The sequence below is a fragment of the Quercus robur genome, chromosome 1 (genome assembly GCF_932294415.1).
Source record: "Quercus robur chromosome 1, dhQueRobu3.1, whole genome shotgun sequence".
NCBI classification, from domain to species: Eukaryota; Viridiplantae; Streptophyta; class Magnoliopsida; order Fagales; family Fagaceae; genus Quercus; species Quercus robur.
In genome coordinates, this window is record NC_065534.1 from 26533039 (window position 1) to 26551959 (window position 18921).

General features: G+C 34.5%; 1 protein-coding gene across 1 annotated transcript; it reads left to right on the forward strand.

Annotated features, from left to right (window-relative positions):
- The first annotated feature begins 10671 nt into the window (after positions 1-10671).
- LOC126727516 (GDSL esterase/lipase At1g06990-like) lies at positions 10672-12458 on the forward strand. Its single transcript, XM_050433197.1, has 3 exons — positions 10672-11376; positions 11700-11961; positions 12126-12458. Exons 1-3 carry the CDS (start codon positions 10759-10761, stop codon positions 12314-12316), a joined length of 1071 nt encoding a protein of 356 aa, XP_050289154.1. The 5' UTR covers positions 10672-10758; the 3' UTR covers positions 12317-12458.
- Positions 12459-18921: the final 6463 nt, after the last annotated feature.

An 18921-nucleotide genomic window follows, 5' to 3' on the forward strand; every position in this document is an offset into this window, starting at 1 on the left:
ACGACAAGAGTAGTTGAAGTAACTGGGGTAGCAGACAGGCCTTTCCCAGTTACGCGTACCCCTTCTTCCCAATACTGGATAAAGGCTCGTCCTTCTTAGACCTCATCTTGGCGAACATGTCCTTGTTGAACTTAGTCGTCATTTCTACAAGAAGAAAACACATAAAAATAAAAATAAAAATAAAAAATAAAAAATAAAAAATAAAAAAAAGGATCCAAGCGCACCCGAGAAAATTAATACTGACGAAGTCAATACATACTCTTTTTTCCCTCGATGTCAATGTTACGCAAGACGTAAGGAGATGGGTCCGGGCCTAGGCAATAGAATGCAAGCATCCGCGGATCTACAAGGTCCTCCCAACTTTCAATCGTCCTGGCGTACTCTATCGCCTTTTCAACACGGTCCTGGTATTTGCTTTTTAACTTAGGTCGTCTCTTAACTGCCAAAGAAACAACTAAAAAATTTAGAAACAGCCACATGAGCAGAATGAAAATTAACAGACGAGGAGAAACATTGACGCACCTAAGTTCGAGGTTCCCCACCGATGGAGCAATCTTGGGATATCACCCCAAGCCTCGCTAAAGGGGGTCTCAAAATCGTCCCCGGACACAAAAAAGAAACGGGATTTCCAATACTTGAATGACGAAGGTAAACCCTTGACAATCCTAGTCCTCCTCGCCCAAGGTACTAACTCATAATATCCATACTCTTTCGACTCCTTTAAACGATAAAGATAGACGAGCTCACTTACCTTGATCATATCCCCATTAGCGGCCAACCATATTTCCATACAGTTGATCACTATCCTCCATGAATTGGGCATAAGTTGTCCGGGAGCAATACCAAAGTAACCTAAAAGCTCCATCATAAACGGATGGATGGGAAGCCTAAGCCCACAAGTGAAAGCAGCCTCGTAGAAGCATACCTCACTAGGGAAGAAGTGGCAAGCCCGGTCCTCACTACTGGGCCGACGAACACAAACCCGTTCAGGAAATTGAAACCTATCTTTGAACCTAGCTACAGTATTAGCGTCCAACCCGCACACCTCCTCGAGGGCATAAAAAGCCCTAACTGAACGAGGGGCAGAGACGGTCGTATCGCCCTCCACTGGGCCATCGCTAGACAATAACCTAGTTTCAAGCTCACTAGATCTCACCTCTGACATCCTCTTCATTTCACCCTCAAACCAAGCAAGCGATTGGCCTAATATTGGAGATAGCTCCCCTAAAACCACACTCAACCCACAACCTTCAAAAATAAAATCCCTAACCAAGGGAAAAAAGTCACTAGAAACACCTAGAGCCGCCCCTAAGCGAGCGAAAAAGAAAGAGACCGAGGGGCTACCCTAACCTCAGAGGCACTGACCATGACAAGGGAATAAAATCCTAAAAGCTCGAAAATCAAAAACAACCATAACAAAGCAAAGGGCAAAGAAAAAATCAGGAACTCGTAATAGATTATGAAGGAAAGGGGAATAGAAGAAGAAGAAAAAAGGAACGTACCTTGAAGAATGAACGATTGAATCAAGAAAAATCCGAAGGATATCGCCGGAATAGAGTCGGAACGGTTGCAAGAATGAACGGGAAAAACTTAGAGAAAATGATTAAAGTGAAGGAGAGGAAAGTTTGAAACCAAGGCCCAAGAAAACTGAAAAATAGCGGGAAACCCAAGGGTCATGCCATTAACTCCATTGATCAGCACACGCCACGTGACCACATCGCGTGTAGCGCCACCACTATGCATTAAATTCAGAGCAAAACCCCAAGAGTCATGAACAGTTCAGGAAAACTTTTCATCTTCTATGGTCCTCATGACACGTCATAATGACCACAAAACCTGGGGGGGCAACTGATGGGAATAACGAGATTATGTCTCCTAGACGAAGCCAACAATCATGACGAAGTCATCTTGAATGACGAAGAAACCGATCACCACTAACGAGGATATGGAAATCATTCAATATAGTCAATCAATGACTTGAGCAGTTACAAAACCAGCCATGCAAACCGTTGGGGGCCTATTAAAGCCCCATTATTAGGCAGGAGGCGTTACTGAGAAAGGCATTAACAACCACAACGGCTAGCAGCCAAAGCCACATATATAAAGCCCTCACATTATCAACAGAAGGTACATACACACTCTAAGAAACACTCATTATTATCTTGCTAGTCTGTTTCATTTCACAAAGTGCTTTCCTATTCAAACTTTGGCATCGGAGACGTTGTGGTAGGCACCACACCAGTGACCATCTTTGAGGGTACATTCACGCAGACCGGAGGTTGGTTCCATCTGCCTATTTTGACTGACGAACTCACGCCTCATCAGTTTGTATTTTTATAAATCTGAAAACTAAATTACCCCGAAGGCTACAATATGTTTAAATAGTAAAAGAACCCTAGGACGGCTATGAAAACGCCCAGAAACCTTAATCCACGCTAATCACGTAATTAGGTGGCAAAATAGTAATTTTTGCCAAAAATTGCAAAATTTAAATAATTGTAGAAATTGAAAAAATTGTCTTTAAGAGACGTCTCAAAACAGATGGGACCTTATTCTGACTTTTAAATTAAAAGTTATTAAGAAAAAACAAATATTACTATAAATAGCAAAAACACTGTTTCGAGGCCTTAACGAAGGAATTTGCCTAAATTTAGGCAAAACTCATGTTTACATGAGTTTGGATCAGAGTTTTGTTTCCCTTTAACCTATCAAATTTCATGCAATTCTGACACTAGTACCCCAATGACCTCTACTAGCACCTTCCTTTGCTCTTGCGTTGTGACTTACAGCACCCTTACTACTCCAGAAAGGCATGTACTATCTGTTCTACATCATTAAGTTTACACTTAATTCATGTAGGATACTAGGATGGCTTGCAAGGGAAGGGTGTCCAAGAGCTTATAAATACATGGTTAAACTTACACTTGATCCATGTGGAACACTAGGATCATAATATTTCACCATGCTCCACAGCCAACGTCCACGATGGCTCCCTCTAGCGACACTAACCCGATGGTAGTCGTGTATCTTTTGGTGGCTCCATTCACCTATCAGTTATTTTAATTTAGTCTCAAGTTCGCCCCCTTTAAGATCCGACCATTAAGCCACAACTAATTTGATCCCATACTCAATGAATTACGTCTGATTACTCAGGGTAGTGGTTAGCTCTGATACCAAATGCTAGGAACCTATGGGTAGAACCCACCCTTGAAAACCGACTTGCAATAAGAGGGTGCCTAAGAGCTTATAAATACATGGTTAAACTTACACTTAATCCATGTAGGACACTAGCATCATAACACAATACTTTTGTTATGTTTCAGAAACCAGAAAAGTATGAACAAAATTCATGAAACCCTCTCTTAAACTGATGTATAATCTTTCAATGCAAAGAGAGGGAGATTCTGGCATTTTACCCTTAATTTTTAAAAAAATTGGCAATATGCCCCTGTTTGCAAAATATATAGGGGCGTGCCCCTATTTCAATAATCGATTACCCTAAAATCGAGTTCAATTAAATACTCAATTCGTAGAAAATCGAGTTTTGCCCGATCAGACTTAAAAAAATAATAATAATAATAATAAAATTAAAAATTTAAAAAAAAAAAAAAATTTGCATGGAACTCGACTGTCAGGAAATCGAGTTCCATGCAAAAAAAATTTATAAGTGTGATTGCCCCATATTCAGGGAGCCCTATAGTGGCGTTTTTAAGCCCTATAATAACGTTTTAAAGCCCTATAACGGCGTTTTCATGCAAATGTTTTTATAAGTGTGATTGCCCCCATATTCAGGGAGCCCTATAGTGGCGTTTTTAAACCCTATAGTGACGTTTTAAAGTCCTATAGCAACGTTTTCCTGTAAAAAAAAATTTATAAGTGTGATCGCCCCGTGGTTCAGGGAGCCCTATAGTGGCGTTTTTAAGCCCTATAGTGACATTTTAAAGCCCTATAGCAGCGTTTTGGAACTCGACTTCCCTAAAATTGAGTTCCATGCATTTTTTTTTTTTTTTTTTTTTAGTTTTATTGGGCATAACTCGATTTTCTACGAATTGAGTATTTCATTGAAACTCGATTTTAAGATAATCGAGTATCGAAACAGGGGCACATCCCTATATAGTTTCGAAATAGGGGTATATTGCTAAATTTTTTAAAAATTAAGGGCAAAAGGCTAGAATTCCTGCAAAGAGAGATAGCTATGGACCATAATAGATGCTAGAATTATTGTGTTAAGCGAAAAAAAAAATTAAAAAAAAAAACTGAATTTTTATTTAATAAAATGGTGGCCTGACAAAATAGTTATGAGGGGGAAGCTTATTTAGAAAATAAAAAAAAAAAATAAAAAAAAAAAATAGAACTCAAGAGTTGATACAATGAATAATTCATCTTGAAATACAGTAAAAATACATTTAAGAAAAGAACCTAGAGAAACGAAGAGTTCTTTAGATAAATGAAGTCATTCTTTTTTATCATTATTTATGCCAAAATTTATAAGGAAAAAAAATGGATTTTCTTACCCCTTAATTGTACCGAAGAGTTGTTGCATCTCTTCTTATATTCGACATAACTTAGGTATAATTCATTTAAGTCCTATACCTTAAGTTCTCTAACTGAATTTAACTATGTGACTCCACTAACCAATGAGTCATATTGGTAAATTTTAGAGCAAATTATACTTTTTCACCCTAATATCTCACCTTGATTACAATGTACCCCCAAACTTTCGAAATGCAAAATTGAACGACCAATGCTATAACATTGTTTTGATATCCTCTTTGTCATCTGTTTTGATGTTAAGTCAAAGAAAATTTGTTCGCACATGCATGACACGTGACAATAAGTAAGTTGGACCCATTACATGTGAGAGAGAGTATGTGTGTTGGAATTAGAAAATGGCTTCCGTGAAGACGGCTTGGTAGAAAGGCTCAACGCTTGCAACATTAAAGGAGAACAATGCAAAGGTGGAGGAGGGCTTTATTGTCTTCAAGTCTGATAAATTCAATGTAGATCATCCAATACTGTTTATTTCCTGGCAAACAATATATCACTCCTACACACTCTCTTCTCTCTTTCTCCCTTGCAATTTTCTATTAGCATTTGTTTGTTTCCCAAGAAAATTACAAAAATGAAAAGAAATTTAGCGTTTTGCTAGTTCTGATTGAGATTGATTATTTCGAAAGATTTGTTTGTATTTGTGTTTGGTAGATGAGAAACTGACGGAAAGTAAAAGCAAATGGATTTTTGATGAGAACCAAAGTAAAGTGATCAGAAAGTTAGGGAAACTAAAGCTATGTTGCACGGACATGGACACGGACACAGACACAACACGGACACGGACACGGGGATACGACAATTTTTGAAAAATAAGGACACGACACGGCGGGGACACGGGAGTTAAATAATTAATTAAATTTTATATTTAGGCATATTTTTTAATATTTTTAGACAAAATACATTTATGTTTAGAATTTAAATTATGTAAGAACTACAAATAAGTAAACTAACACCCAAAATACTACAATAATACACAAAATCTTCAAGCACTTTTAGTATTCATTTTAGTAAAATTACCTACAATATTTAACTTTAATAAATAAATAAAACTATAGCAGGACACACAAAAACAAATTTATAAGTTATAACTAATATTAAAAAATATATATATATATATATATATTAAAAAAAAAATGACAGAGGGCACACAGGCCACACGCCACAGCAGCAGTAAAAAATAATAATAAATAAATAAATAAATAACACAAAACAAAAACAAAAACAAAAGCAAAAGCAAAACGCGTTATATATTATGTCTAAGTAACAGTAGATTCAAGTTAACATTGGAAAGAAAGAAAGAAGAAAAAAAAAAAAAAAAGACAGAGAGAACAGAGAAGAGATCGGTCCGCGCCGAGAGAGATCGGAAGGGACAGAGGACAGATGGCATGGCGTCGACGTCGGAGCTCGCCGATCAGTCCGATCTAACTCCGGCGAGGGACAGAGGGCAGCGACAGAGGGAGGGTGGGTTGAGAAGATCTTGAGATGTGGTTTCAACTTTCAGTCTAAGAGACTCTAAACTTGCTATATTATTTTAGGGTTATCACAAAATCAACGGCATTGGTAAGTTCCGGTCAAAATCTGTGATTTTTTTCTTTTTTTTTTCACTGGAACCGCGTCGGCGCCGTGTTGGAACCGCGTCGGTGCCGTGTTGGAACCGCGTCAGCGCCGTGTCGGAGCCGCGTCGACGCCATGTCGGAGAAGCGAAAAAAAGAAAAAGAAAAGGGACACCGCCGGACACCAGAATCTGGCGCGTCGTCCCCGTTCCGGTGTCCGACACGTGTCGGACGCGGACACAACGCCAAAAATGGCGTGTCCGTGCAACCTAGAACTAAAGTGAAAAAAAACTCCATATTTATTTAATAATTTACTCTTTTGTTTTCTATTTTGTTGATGAATACCAGAGAAAATATTCTTGTTTTTTCTCAATAATAGTCTTTATTTCTTTTTTATTTCAATTTTGTGTATTGAATTTTGTTTGGTAACCAAAAAATTCTAGTGGAGTCTGTTTGGTTGGTTGGGACATATTGGTGGAGGATTAATTTTGTCTTATAATTTTAAATAGCAGAGTTTAGCTAGCTAGTTCAGTGGCGCTCCAAAGTCATATATCCTGCACGTTCCTATAGTTTCCATCAATCTCAATACCAATACAAACGATTGGTATTGTATATTGTAACCAGGGTGGAATATTAGGAGTCAACTGTGCATTTCAAAATTTTTGCAGGGACATTAACATTATAATCGGAATAAAAGATTAGGGTGGACATTATAATTGAATATATCCATAAGATTGTTTTTTTTTTTAATAAAATAGGAAATTTTTTTCAATCGCATATTAGAGTTTATATACAACAGAAATTGGTCATTTCTGCATGACATTCCACAAAAGATTAGAGTTTAGAAAAAGAAAAATAAAAATTGGGACACTTAAAAAAAAAAAAAAAAAAAAAAAAAAAAAAAAAAAAACGTGTTTTGTAACAAATAACACTGCACCCCTTCCTGCCATCTGCACAGAATAATTTCTTTCGTTATTTCAAGCTTCTTATTAACTATAGGAATTTCTACACACAGACAAACCCTAAGCAACAATAACACCCAACCCTTCCTGCCAGTATATATGTTGGAACTTAATTAAAGGATCTACAGAAAAAAGGACAACGCAATTGAACTTGTGAAGATATTTGCAGATTTGCTGTATATTTTATATGAAATCTTCCGAGAAAAAATCCATAGTAGGTGAGATATACTGTCTCATTTTTATTATTTATATGCATGGCTCTACATGTTGGTACAAAAAGTTAAGCTTTAACTTGAATAGTCAAAAATGAAATAACCCTTGCGATTAATTAATTGATTAATTAGTTAAGTTTATTAATTAATTAAATTAACTTGCAAATACTTGATAGCACAAACAAATCACCAATAAACTAATTATGCAACAGAAAATAAATTTGACACGGTAATTTATTTACAAATAGGGAAAACCTAACGGTAAAAACCCCATCGGGTGATTTTCAGGTCATCACTCCCGAAATTCCACTATTATCAAAACAAGTTGTTACAAGTAAAGGAATCTCAATACCTTATAATAATTTACAGTTGAACCCTTATCCCAATACCCAATTGGACTTGTTCTGTAATGACAATTTCCCCTTTTAATGCACGGCTCCTAAGTACGTGACTAACCAATGCGCGGAACCTAGTACGCAACTTTAATCACCAACTAAAGAAGGTTGTTAGCTGCAAAATTCTTCAGTTCATCCCAACGATGAAGATCAAGAAGATGCTTGATCACAAAACCCTACGGTACACATACACAACAACTTCTTCACAAGAATGATGAATTAGGACAAAACTTTGTCTCCAGTTACAAATTGCTTGAACAAACTTTGCTCAACACTTGTTCAACTTGTGTACTCTTTGACAGCCCTTAAAATAATCCTTTTATATGTCTAGGGTTAGAAGAAAAGAAAGCTCAAACACATAATCACATATTAGAGTCAAAACAAAACTGGAATTCTATTTTCATAAAAACTCAACAGATACCTGTCTATTGAGATGCTGTCAAGCAGTTGTCGAGCCACGAGGTTGGAACAGCTTTTTAACCTCGATGAATAGCTAGCTATCGAGTTAGCTGTCGAGTTTTAATGAACAGCACTTCTTCAGCTTGAATCTTGGACAGACTTGCATGTCTTCAACACTTGATCTTGAAACACAGTTTCTTGAAGTATTAAACGCATCCTAAATCTACCCAAATACAAGTAAAGTGAGTTTTGTCAAAGGATAAGCCAATTACATAAAATAATGACATATGTTCCTAATAAGTGAATCACATATGTCCTAACATAACTCAAGCACGTCGTTGTAACCACTGGTTTAAAACCATAGATTATATGTTTGCTTCATGTTTCCAGGCATCAGATAAGATCTACCAATACTATTTTCGACTATAAAATTTATTAGTTTTATACTCATATAAAATTAATGTATATCCGTGAGTTTATCGGTGTCAGAATAGATTCAAGATTGCAATGCTCTTGCACCTAAATTAATTTGGAATTTGCATCAAGTACGATCAGAAATATTGAGCACAACCACCTCCAAATCGGGCTAAGTACTAGTAAACAATTTTACAATCGTCATCGCCTTTCTTTATTTTTTTTTTTTTCTTTAAAAAATAAAATTTTTCGCTAGTCTTTACATCAACTTTGACTTACACAACTCAGATGTATATTTTATAAAGCATACACTATTAATTTATATTTGGAAGAAACTATAATAAGATCTCAATATATGCATTGCAAGATCAAATGTGAATCTGAGAAATGTAGCTGGTTTGGACCTTCATATATGGGTCTAATGATGGTGTTAAGAACTATGAAGCATGGTTGCATTTTCAGATTCAGATGCGGGTGCAGAACTCAACAATTTTTGAAAAAGTAGGGTGCAAGTGCGGCGAGGTGTGGCGATTAAAAAATTATTAAAAATATTTTTATTTATATTTTCTATATATTTTTACTATTAAAATATTCTTAAAAAACACATTATATATCCTTGGTTCACAAAACAAAGAAAGAAGAAGGCAAGAAACACAAAACAAAACACAAAACAAAAAAGAAAACACAAAAAAGCAACAAATATTCAAAATAAAATTGAGGAATGAAGATTTAGGATGTTTGGGCCTCATTCAAAGCCGATTTCAGCTGTTCCAGCATGATTCAAGGCCGATTTCAGCCTGTTTCAGCTGTTTCGATCAGTTTCGGCCGCCAGCCGATACGATCCAATTCGGCCAAATCGGCCTAAATCAAAGCCAAGTCAGTGCGAATCTGTAAAAAATAAAAACACTCAGATGCGGCACCGACATGTAGGCAACGATGTCGCTGCATCGGTCGCGGGTGCAGCGCCCATTTTTTCACGTCTGTGCATCATAGGTTAAAAAGGGATTTATGGGGAAGTCTTGAGGAATTTAACAAGGTAGTGAAAGTTTCCCCTTAGATTCTTGTGTGTGATTTTATAAATGAGGTAAAAAGTTAAAGAGAAAATGAGTAATGGGACCCTAAGCTCCAATGAGCTGGACTTCAATCAATGCACCGAGAATATTGAGTTAAGAGGACCGTGCTGCTATGGGCTGTTTCAACATTTGATCAACCGAGCTTAGTTTGGAAAGCCATCGACCTGGGCTATTACGGCTTTTTCGTAGCCAACCATACCTATAAACCAACACCTATTTAAATTTTAAACTACAATTCAACCCTGATTGAGAAAAAGGAAGAAGACAACCGCACTAATTAAGCCGATAAAAACCTAAGAAATCCTTCTAGTTCTTCTAACCTCTCCCATTATTTCACCTTTGAGAGTTTTATACTTTCAAACACATAGATCACAATATTAGTATTAGGGTTGTTTTTTGAAAAGATGACATCAAATCTTCAAGAAGCTTTAGAACGGCCAAGGGATTAATCTATGGCAATAAGTAATATTGAATGCACAAGACAGGACCTATAGTTGCTAGCAAGAGTGGAGAACTTGGGCACTTAATCTTACTATGTGACAGAAAGTTATGTGAGTATTATATGTATTTCAACCGCCTTCATTAGTGGACTTGTTGAGTTGGGCTTTACTCCATAGTATTTTTACCATTTTAGGTTTTCATTTCATGAACCAATCACGGTCTTTGTGTGAATATTTACCGATTTCTATTAGTGAGTAAAGATAATTTAATGTTCAATCAATTATTTGAAATTGTTATTCAAATTTATTGCAACAACTCAAGCCAGTAATGAATTTTCTTAGTTTCATGATATGATGGACTAAAACTAAATTAAATGACAAAATGAGCATAGTAAAAATGAAAATGATAAAATTAACGAGTGCGAGTAACAACTTTATTTTGTAAAACATATCAAAAAGTCAAAAAGTTAACTTGTCAAAATTATTACTCGAAAAATAAAATTTAAATTTATTTTAGTTTGAATTGATGCTAAAATATTAAACTATATTATAAAAGAAATCAGACCACTCCTAGAAAAATTATTGGGTCGGGTCTAATTAAACTTAAGTCAACCCGCAACTTCGGTTTATCCAAGTGATAGGAGGGAATTATAAAAGACTGTCATTTTTCTTTTGAAGTATTTAGACACTTACTAGCATCACCGAGCTCACGACACAGAATTAATACCACTCCACCATCCTCTAAGAAATTAATTCACAATGCCTTCCCTTAGCTTCTTTGTTATATGTGTACACATTTCTATTATCTTCTTCATCGCATGCAATGCCACAGAGTCCAAAATTTCACCAAAGTTTCCTGCCATTTTCGTCTTTGGTGATTCATCGGTAGATACTGGTAACAACAACTATTTTAGAACGGGTCCTAGGGGCAACCATCTCCCATATGGCAAAGACTTTCCAGGTCATATTCCAACAGGGAGGTATTCTAATGGAAAACTGACTCCAGACTTCCTGGCCTCTATGTTGGGGATAAAAGAAACTGTTCCTCCTTTCTTGGATCCAAATCTGTCAAAATATGACCTACAAACGGGCGTTAACTTTGCATCAGCTGGTTCAGGTTTTGATGATCTAACGACTATTGCAAGCGGAGCAATTTCGATGTTCAAGCAAGTTGATCTTTTGAAGAAGTATATTGTGAGGCTCAAAGGAATTGTAGGAGAAAAGGAGGCAAAGAAGATAATCAGTGGCTCTTTGTATTTTACTAGTGCAGGTACAAATGACTTTCTTATTTTTTATGATACACCGACAAGGAGGTCCCAATTCAACGTTAGCGGGTACCAAGATTTTATTCTAAACAGGACGCAAATCTTTTATAAGGTAAGCATGCATCTCTCTCTCTGAGTTTTGCGTTTCAAGGACAGCTCAAAATTTCCTTATTTGGAATGTTTTGATCCAAAAAAATGGTATGACTGCAAGGCATGCGCTTCAACTTTGTGAAATATGGAGATTTTATTTCCTGTAAGGTTTATATAGATTCATTTTCATAGATTAATACTTTAAATAGTATGTTCCAATGATGTTTACATAGCAAATAGCTATTTTATTTTACATGCACTAGCTTAACTTTTGGTTGAATGTTGATTATCTACCAATATAAAAATATTGATTATATTGTCTTTCTTGGACATGTAAACTTGCAGCAACTATATGACCTTGGATGCCGTAAAATGATGGTAGTTGGTCTTCCTCCAATTGGTTGCTTGCCCATCCAGATAACCATGAAGTACCCGATACCAATAAATAGAAAATGCATAGAGCATCTAAATGCAGATTCTCAAAGTTATAATCAGAAGCTGGTGAATCTATTATCCAAATTACAGGCAGTTCTTCCAGGGAGTAAATTTGCCTATGCAGATATCAATCAGCGGGTGATAAACATGATCAATAATCCACAAAAGTATGGTAAGTTGATCCAACCCAGAACTGGTAATTCTAAATTTTACGGTTAGAGTTGCTATAGTGCTTGGCCTTTTTCTCATGAGAGCAAACTTATATATATATATATAGCTATTTTGTTTGAGTATTTCATGTGGACAACTTATAATATAGAGTGTGTTGCCCACCAGGCTTTGTTGAAACTTCGAAAGGGTGCTGTGGTACCGGGTACGTGGAGGCCGGGACCTCCTGTAATTCAATGACTTCAACATGTGAGAGGGATTCACAATACTTATTTTTTGATTGCATCCATCCTAGTGAAGCGACCCATCACTACATTTCTAAAAACATTGTAAAACAAGACATTCCTAAGTTGTTATAGGAATACAGCAGACTGTCAAAATAAGAGTTTTATAATTTAGTGATATAATTTGTTTTAATCCAAGTTTGAATTTTTCCTTTTTTATATTGTTGTAATTATTGAATTATTAAGAATAAGCAATGGAGTCTTTGTATTTAATTTTGCTATCGTGTCACTAACAATTTGTTGTGCCATGTCACATGCAAATTAATTTTTCTTCTTAACTTTTTAGCTATTTAATTTCCCAGTTTATTGTTGCAATTTGTACAATATTTCTCCTCTCTTGTTTTTACTCTTCTTTTACATGATTTTACCTTACTGTTACTTTTCCTCAAACCTAACTTTTTGTGGAATCAATTATAAAAATATTTTTTTAAAGTTAAAAAATTGAATGTGAAACTAGTTTTCAAATAATAAATTTTACATTATATGTGTTTGGCTCCCACTTTTAAGAACAATTTAATTTCAAAATACTGAAAACAAAAAAATAATATTTAAAGATAATTTCTACTTTGAGATTTTTTTTTTTAATTATTATTACTTTTTTTATAATGATAAGTTTCAAATTTGAAGAATAGGAATAGAATTAATGTACCTTTTTTTATATAATGATAAGTTTCAAATTTGAAATGTAAGAATTTTTTGTGATAAAGATAAACTCCTTAATTTAAGAGATAGAAGAGTTTGGGCAAATTTTTGGGCTCTACTATTTTCAATATATTTACAACTATGCCATTAAAAACATTTTTTGTATCTTAAAAATATCCTCTTAGCTATTTTTAAAATCCTGTTCTGAATAGGGAAAATAGGAAATAATTTTCTGAAAACTGTATTTAAAAAACATCAGTCAAACAATATATTTAAAAGTAAGATCCACCATATATGAGTTTCCCAAAAAAAAAAAAAATGCGAAAACCACATTTTCGTCCCTATATTTTCAGGCGATTCCCACTTTGGTCCCTATCTTTTATTTTCACCACTTTTAGTCCCTATTTAGAAAAACGCCATCCATTTTAGTAATTTCCATCAGTGCCCTAATGGCAAAGTCCTAGGTGGCAGACAGAACTATAAAATAATAATAATAAATTTTATTTTGGCATTAAAATATACCACTTCAGTATCTAAATTAAAAAATAATAATTTATTAATTTTAACTAAATAAAAAAATTAAAAACCAAAAATTACATGAATTAAGATCTAAATGTGTTTTGAACAAGAACAACAAGAACACAAACCCAGATCTAACACACAAACACACTCTCTTTTGCTTCTAGGTCTTTCTCTTTCATTTATACTCCACACCACCACCCTATCATAACTTTTACTTAAATTAACCTCAAAATCAAAACCCTCCACTTTCTAAAAATAAATAAATAAATAAAAATAAAAAATCAACCAGAAAAGCCCCAAACTTAAAAAAGCTCTCTCTCTCTCTCTCTCTCTCTCTCTCTCTCTCTCTCTCTCTCTCTCTCTCTCTCTCTCTCTCTCTCTCATGAGTACAATACTAGAGTCGAGGAACTTTAACAGTTTCTCAGCAGAGTGTTTGGTCATGGCGATGCCCTTGATGATTTGAGAAGCTAGATGAGAATCCCACAGGTGAGGTTGCTGAAGAGGCTGGCGAAGAGGGAAGGAAACTCGATGGAGAAGACTTGATCGACTAGGGTTGTCTCACCGAGAAAGTACACAGTGGTGATCTCTCACACCAAGAGAGAGATCAGAGTGGCAATTTCAAGTTTCTTCAAAACCCCCCTGAGGTTTGGAAAATTTTGCTAAGAAGGACACTTTTTTGCTTAGATGTGTCCAATTTACACAGAGAGAGAAAAAGAGTGAAAGAAATTGAAAACTTGTGAGTCCAAATTGAGAGAAAAAGAGAGAGCTTTTTTAAGTTTGGGGCTTTTCTGGTTTTTTTTTTAAAAAAAAAAAGAAAATGGAGGGTTTTGATTTTGAGGTTAAGTAAAAGTTATGATAGGATGGTGGTGTGGAGTATAAACGAAAGAGAAAGAGAGTGTGTGTGTTAGATCTGGGTTTGTGTTCTTGTTCAAGATACACTTAAACCTCAATTCATGTGATTTTTGGTTTTTAATTCTGTTTTTAATTTTTTTTTTAGTTAAAATTAATAAATTAATTTTTTTTTTTTAATTTAGTGCTGACGTGGCATTTTTTAATGCCAAAATAAAAATTTTTATTATTATTTTAATAATTTTGTCTGCCACCTAGGATTTTACCGTTAGGGCACTGACGGAAAGGATTAAAATGGATGGCGTTTTTCTAAATAGGGACTAAAAGCAGTGAAAATAAAAGATAAGGGCCAAAGTAGGAATCGCCTGTAAATATAGGGACGAAAATGTGATTTTTGCCAAAAAAAAATAAAAAACTGTATATAAATCCTTATACCAAATAGCTCTAACATTCTCAAACTAATAATCCAAAGTCAGTGAAACTGTTGCCCAAATTGCAAGAATCCCTTCCGGGGACATTATTTGCATATGCAGATGTGTATGAACCCGTAAATGACACGATCAACAATCCACAAAGGCACCCTTTTCTTCGTTCCTCAATATATATATATATATATATATATATATATATATGTGCGCGCGCGCGCGCATGTGTAATTTAGGACTAAGTTTTTTTGTGGTGCAATAGGCTTTGTGCAAACTAACAGAGGCTGTTGCGGAACTGGGTTTGTGGAAACAGGTCCATAATGTAATGAATAAAGTCAATTATGTGCAAATAAATAGCGTTGTCTCCTTGGTATCACGATGTTAATTTTTTTAAGTTTCTTCTTTGAAGGTAAGGCGCTTTATGTTGCAGTTACTTTCCTTAGGACGAAGCCGGTGAAGAATCGTACCACATCATAATGCAAGCCCAACGACCTACCTTTAATGCTCAACAAGAAAAGCAAATGAACCTTATTGCTATTCACTAGCAATGCACGCAAGTAATAATGTCATTTTTATGTGAGATGCATGCGATACCCACAATGTATTGTGGTCCAACGGACAACTAATTGACATTCCAAATTAATTTTGATATGACAAAATTGACATATTTCTCAGCAGACTTGTGGCCTTCATGTTCCATAAGTTAGTTAAGAACTTAGGGGCTGTTTGATATGGTATTTCAAATAACAGTTAGTTTTTAGTATTTAAACAACATTATACGTATTTTCACACACTTTTTTACCTATACGTATTTCTAAAAAATACAAACAACATTACTAGAACAATATTACCTAACGGACCTTAGATGGCTTCACTGTCTTCGAGAAAATATTCTTGTTTTCTCTCAATAATAGGCTTTATTTCTTTTTTATTTCGATTTTGAGTATTGAATTTTGTTTGAAAACCAAAAAAAATCTAGTGGAGTCTGTTTGGTTGGTTAGGACATATTGGTGGAGGATTAATTTTTATGTGAGATGCATGTGATATCCACAATGTATTGTGGTCCAACGCACAACTAATTGTCATCCCAAATTAATTTTGATATGACAAAATTGATATATTTCTCAGCAGACTTGTGGCCTTCATGTTCCATCAGTTATTTGAGAACTCACTGTCTTCGAAAAAATATTCTTGTTTTCTCTCAATAACAGGCTTTATTTCTTTTTTATTTCGATTTTGAGTATTGAATTTTGTTTGAAAACCAAAAAAAATCTAGTGGAGTCTGTTTGGTTGGTTAGGACATATTGGTGGAGGATTAATTTTGTCTTTAAATTTTAAATAGCAGAGTCTAGCTAGCTAGTTCAGTGGCTCCAAAAGTCATATGTCCTGCACCGACACTAGCTAGTACATGCTATTAAATTCCAAATATTTGGGCAGACTAATACGAAAGTAATAGATGAAGTATTAATTCAATTCAAAATGAAGTCGCAAATAAATCTAAAAAGATAATGTGCAAAATATGATGATACATTGTCAATCACACTTCATAATGTTGTTCAAGCAGATTTTCTTCTAGTATTGGAATTATAACCTATGCAATTATAAAAGTAATTAATTCTCATATAGTTTGCCAACTCCCTACAATCTATAATAGCTCTTTTCTTATATAAACATATTCATATGATTCGCTTTTGCAAGTTATGATTACTGGTATTGGAGCGGCATTCATAGATAAAGCTAGAAGAAAGCCCCTATTATTGGTAGTATAAAACATCATCACCTGAAAGTTTTAATAATTTAAAAGCTCTCTCTATGAGTTTTAATAATTTTCATATGTAAATAAATATTGTTCCAAGAATCAGGTTGAGGAATGTTAAGTTTTGTTTTTTGTTTTTTCGTTTTTTTTTTATAGCTAAGAATTTTGCGCCTTGGTAAAATCATATCCACAAACCTTTCCCACAATTCCTCCTAACGATGTCTAAAACCCAAGCTTCAAATCGATGGAGCTTGCTACTATGATTGAAAGCACAACTTAAAAGTATGAAGACAAAATATAAACTAATATGCTGAATACAAACAGACACACAAATGCATGGACAAGACTAACACAATTATATTAATGCAATCTTTCGCCTTTGTTGCACTAAGGGAATTGGCTTTACGAACCCAATTGAGGAAGAAAACAAAAAACTTTCTCAAATGACAATGTTACAGAGGGGAAGAGAAACAAGGAAAAAAAAGGAGAGAAGAGAGACAAACTGAGAGCGTAATCGATGACCAAAGAGAGTGACAGTAAGGGCCTAAGAAGAGATAAAAAGTAAAAGAAAGTAAAGAAGTGAAAGAGATTACCATGAAAAAGACTTTGACGGCACAAAAGAAAATATTGTTTCCCGTGGCCAAAAGAAGATAATATTTATAAGAGTAGTTATGCACTGCATGAGAGAGAGTTTGTTTCTTGACTTTTTTTTTTTTTTTTTTTTTGAAAACAACCAATAGAAAATAAGCATTATTTATGTTAGAGTTTTCTGTTGACTAAAGATATTTTTTCGTTGACCAATTTTTTTTTATACTACCAAACACTGAAAAATGTATAAAACTATCTTTATAAAAGATTTTTCATTGAAACAAACATAGCATTACTAACTTGCCAAATTATTGTAAGCTAAAAGATTTGCCAAATTATGAAAACATTGTTGGAGAATAAAGGGGTAAACAATGAAATAAATAAGGAAATTTAAATGGCTTGGAGGCACAATTGAATTGCTTTCCTTAGAGAATATTTGCCCACACAAAGAAATTTTAGTTTCAATTAGTTTGGGCTTTAGAAAGAATTTCAATTCAGGCAAACATTTGGGCCAACTAGACTTCACAGTGAGTAGGCCTGCAATCGTTAAAAGAAAAATGACAACCTTTCATAATTCCCTCCTTTTGTCACTTGGATAAACCGAAGTTGCGGGTTGAATTAAGTTTTTTCTTTTAAGTGGGTTTCAATCTATGGCGTACGCTCATAATGATTTATCATCAAACAAAGACATCAATTGATTTTTGAAATAGACGGGAATTGAACTTCAAATCTCTTATTCAACTATATTTTACCAATTGCAAGATGACTTAAGTTTTATTAAACCCAACCCAATAACTTTTCTTGGAGTGGTCTGACTTCTTTTATAAAATAGTTTAATATTTTAGCATCAATTCAAACTAAAATAAATTTAAATTTTATTTTCCAAGTATTAATTTTGACAGGTTAACTTTTCGATATGTTTTACAAAATAAAATTATTTCTCACACTTGTTCATTTTATCATTTTCATTTTTACTACACTCATTTTGTCATAAAATTTAGTTTTAGTCCATTGTATCATGAAAATAAGAAAATTCATTACTGGCTTGAGTTGTTACAATAAATTTGAATAATAATTTTAAATAATTGATTAAACAGTAAATTATCATTACTCACTTAATAGAGATTGATAAATATCCACACACAGACAATGATTGGTTCACGAAATAAAAACCTAAAATAGTAAAAATACTTTTGGGCAAAGCCCAACTCAACAAGTCCACTAATGAAGGTTGTTGTAGTACATATGATACTCATACGACTTCTGTCACATGGTAATATTAAGTACCCAAGTTTTCCACTCATGTTAGCAACTATAAGCCTTGTCTTGTGCATTTCATGTTTACTTATTTCCATAGGTTAATTTCTCGGCCACTTTAAGGCTTCTTGAAGATTTGATGTCATCTCTGGAGTCTCAAAAAACAACCCTAATACTACTATCGTGATCTATGTGTTTGAAAGTATAAAACTCTCAAAGGTGAATCAATGGGAGAGGTTAGAAGAACTAGAAGGATTTCTTAGGGTTTTATGGGCTTAGTGTGTGTCTTCCTCCTTTTTTTTCAATCAGGGTTGAATTGTAGTTTAAATATGTGTAGGTTTGTAGGTACAATTGGCTACAAAAAAGCTGTAAAAGCCCAGGTCGATGGCTTTCCAAACTACGCTCGGTCGATCAAATGTTGAAACAGCCCACAGCAGCATGGTCCTCTTAACTCAATATTCTCAATGCATTGATTGAAGTCCAGCTCATTGGAGCTTAGAGTCCCATTACTCATTTTCTCTTTAGGGGGAATCTTTCACTACCTTGTTAAATTCCTCAAGACTTCCCCATATATCCCTTCTTAACACCATCATTAAACCCATATATGAAGGACAAAACCAGCTATATTTCTCAGATTCACA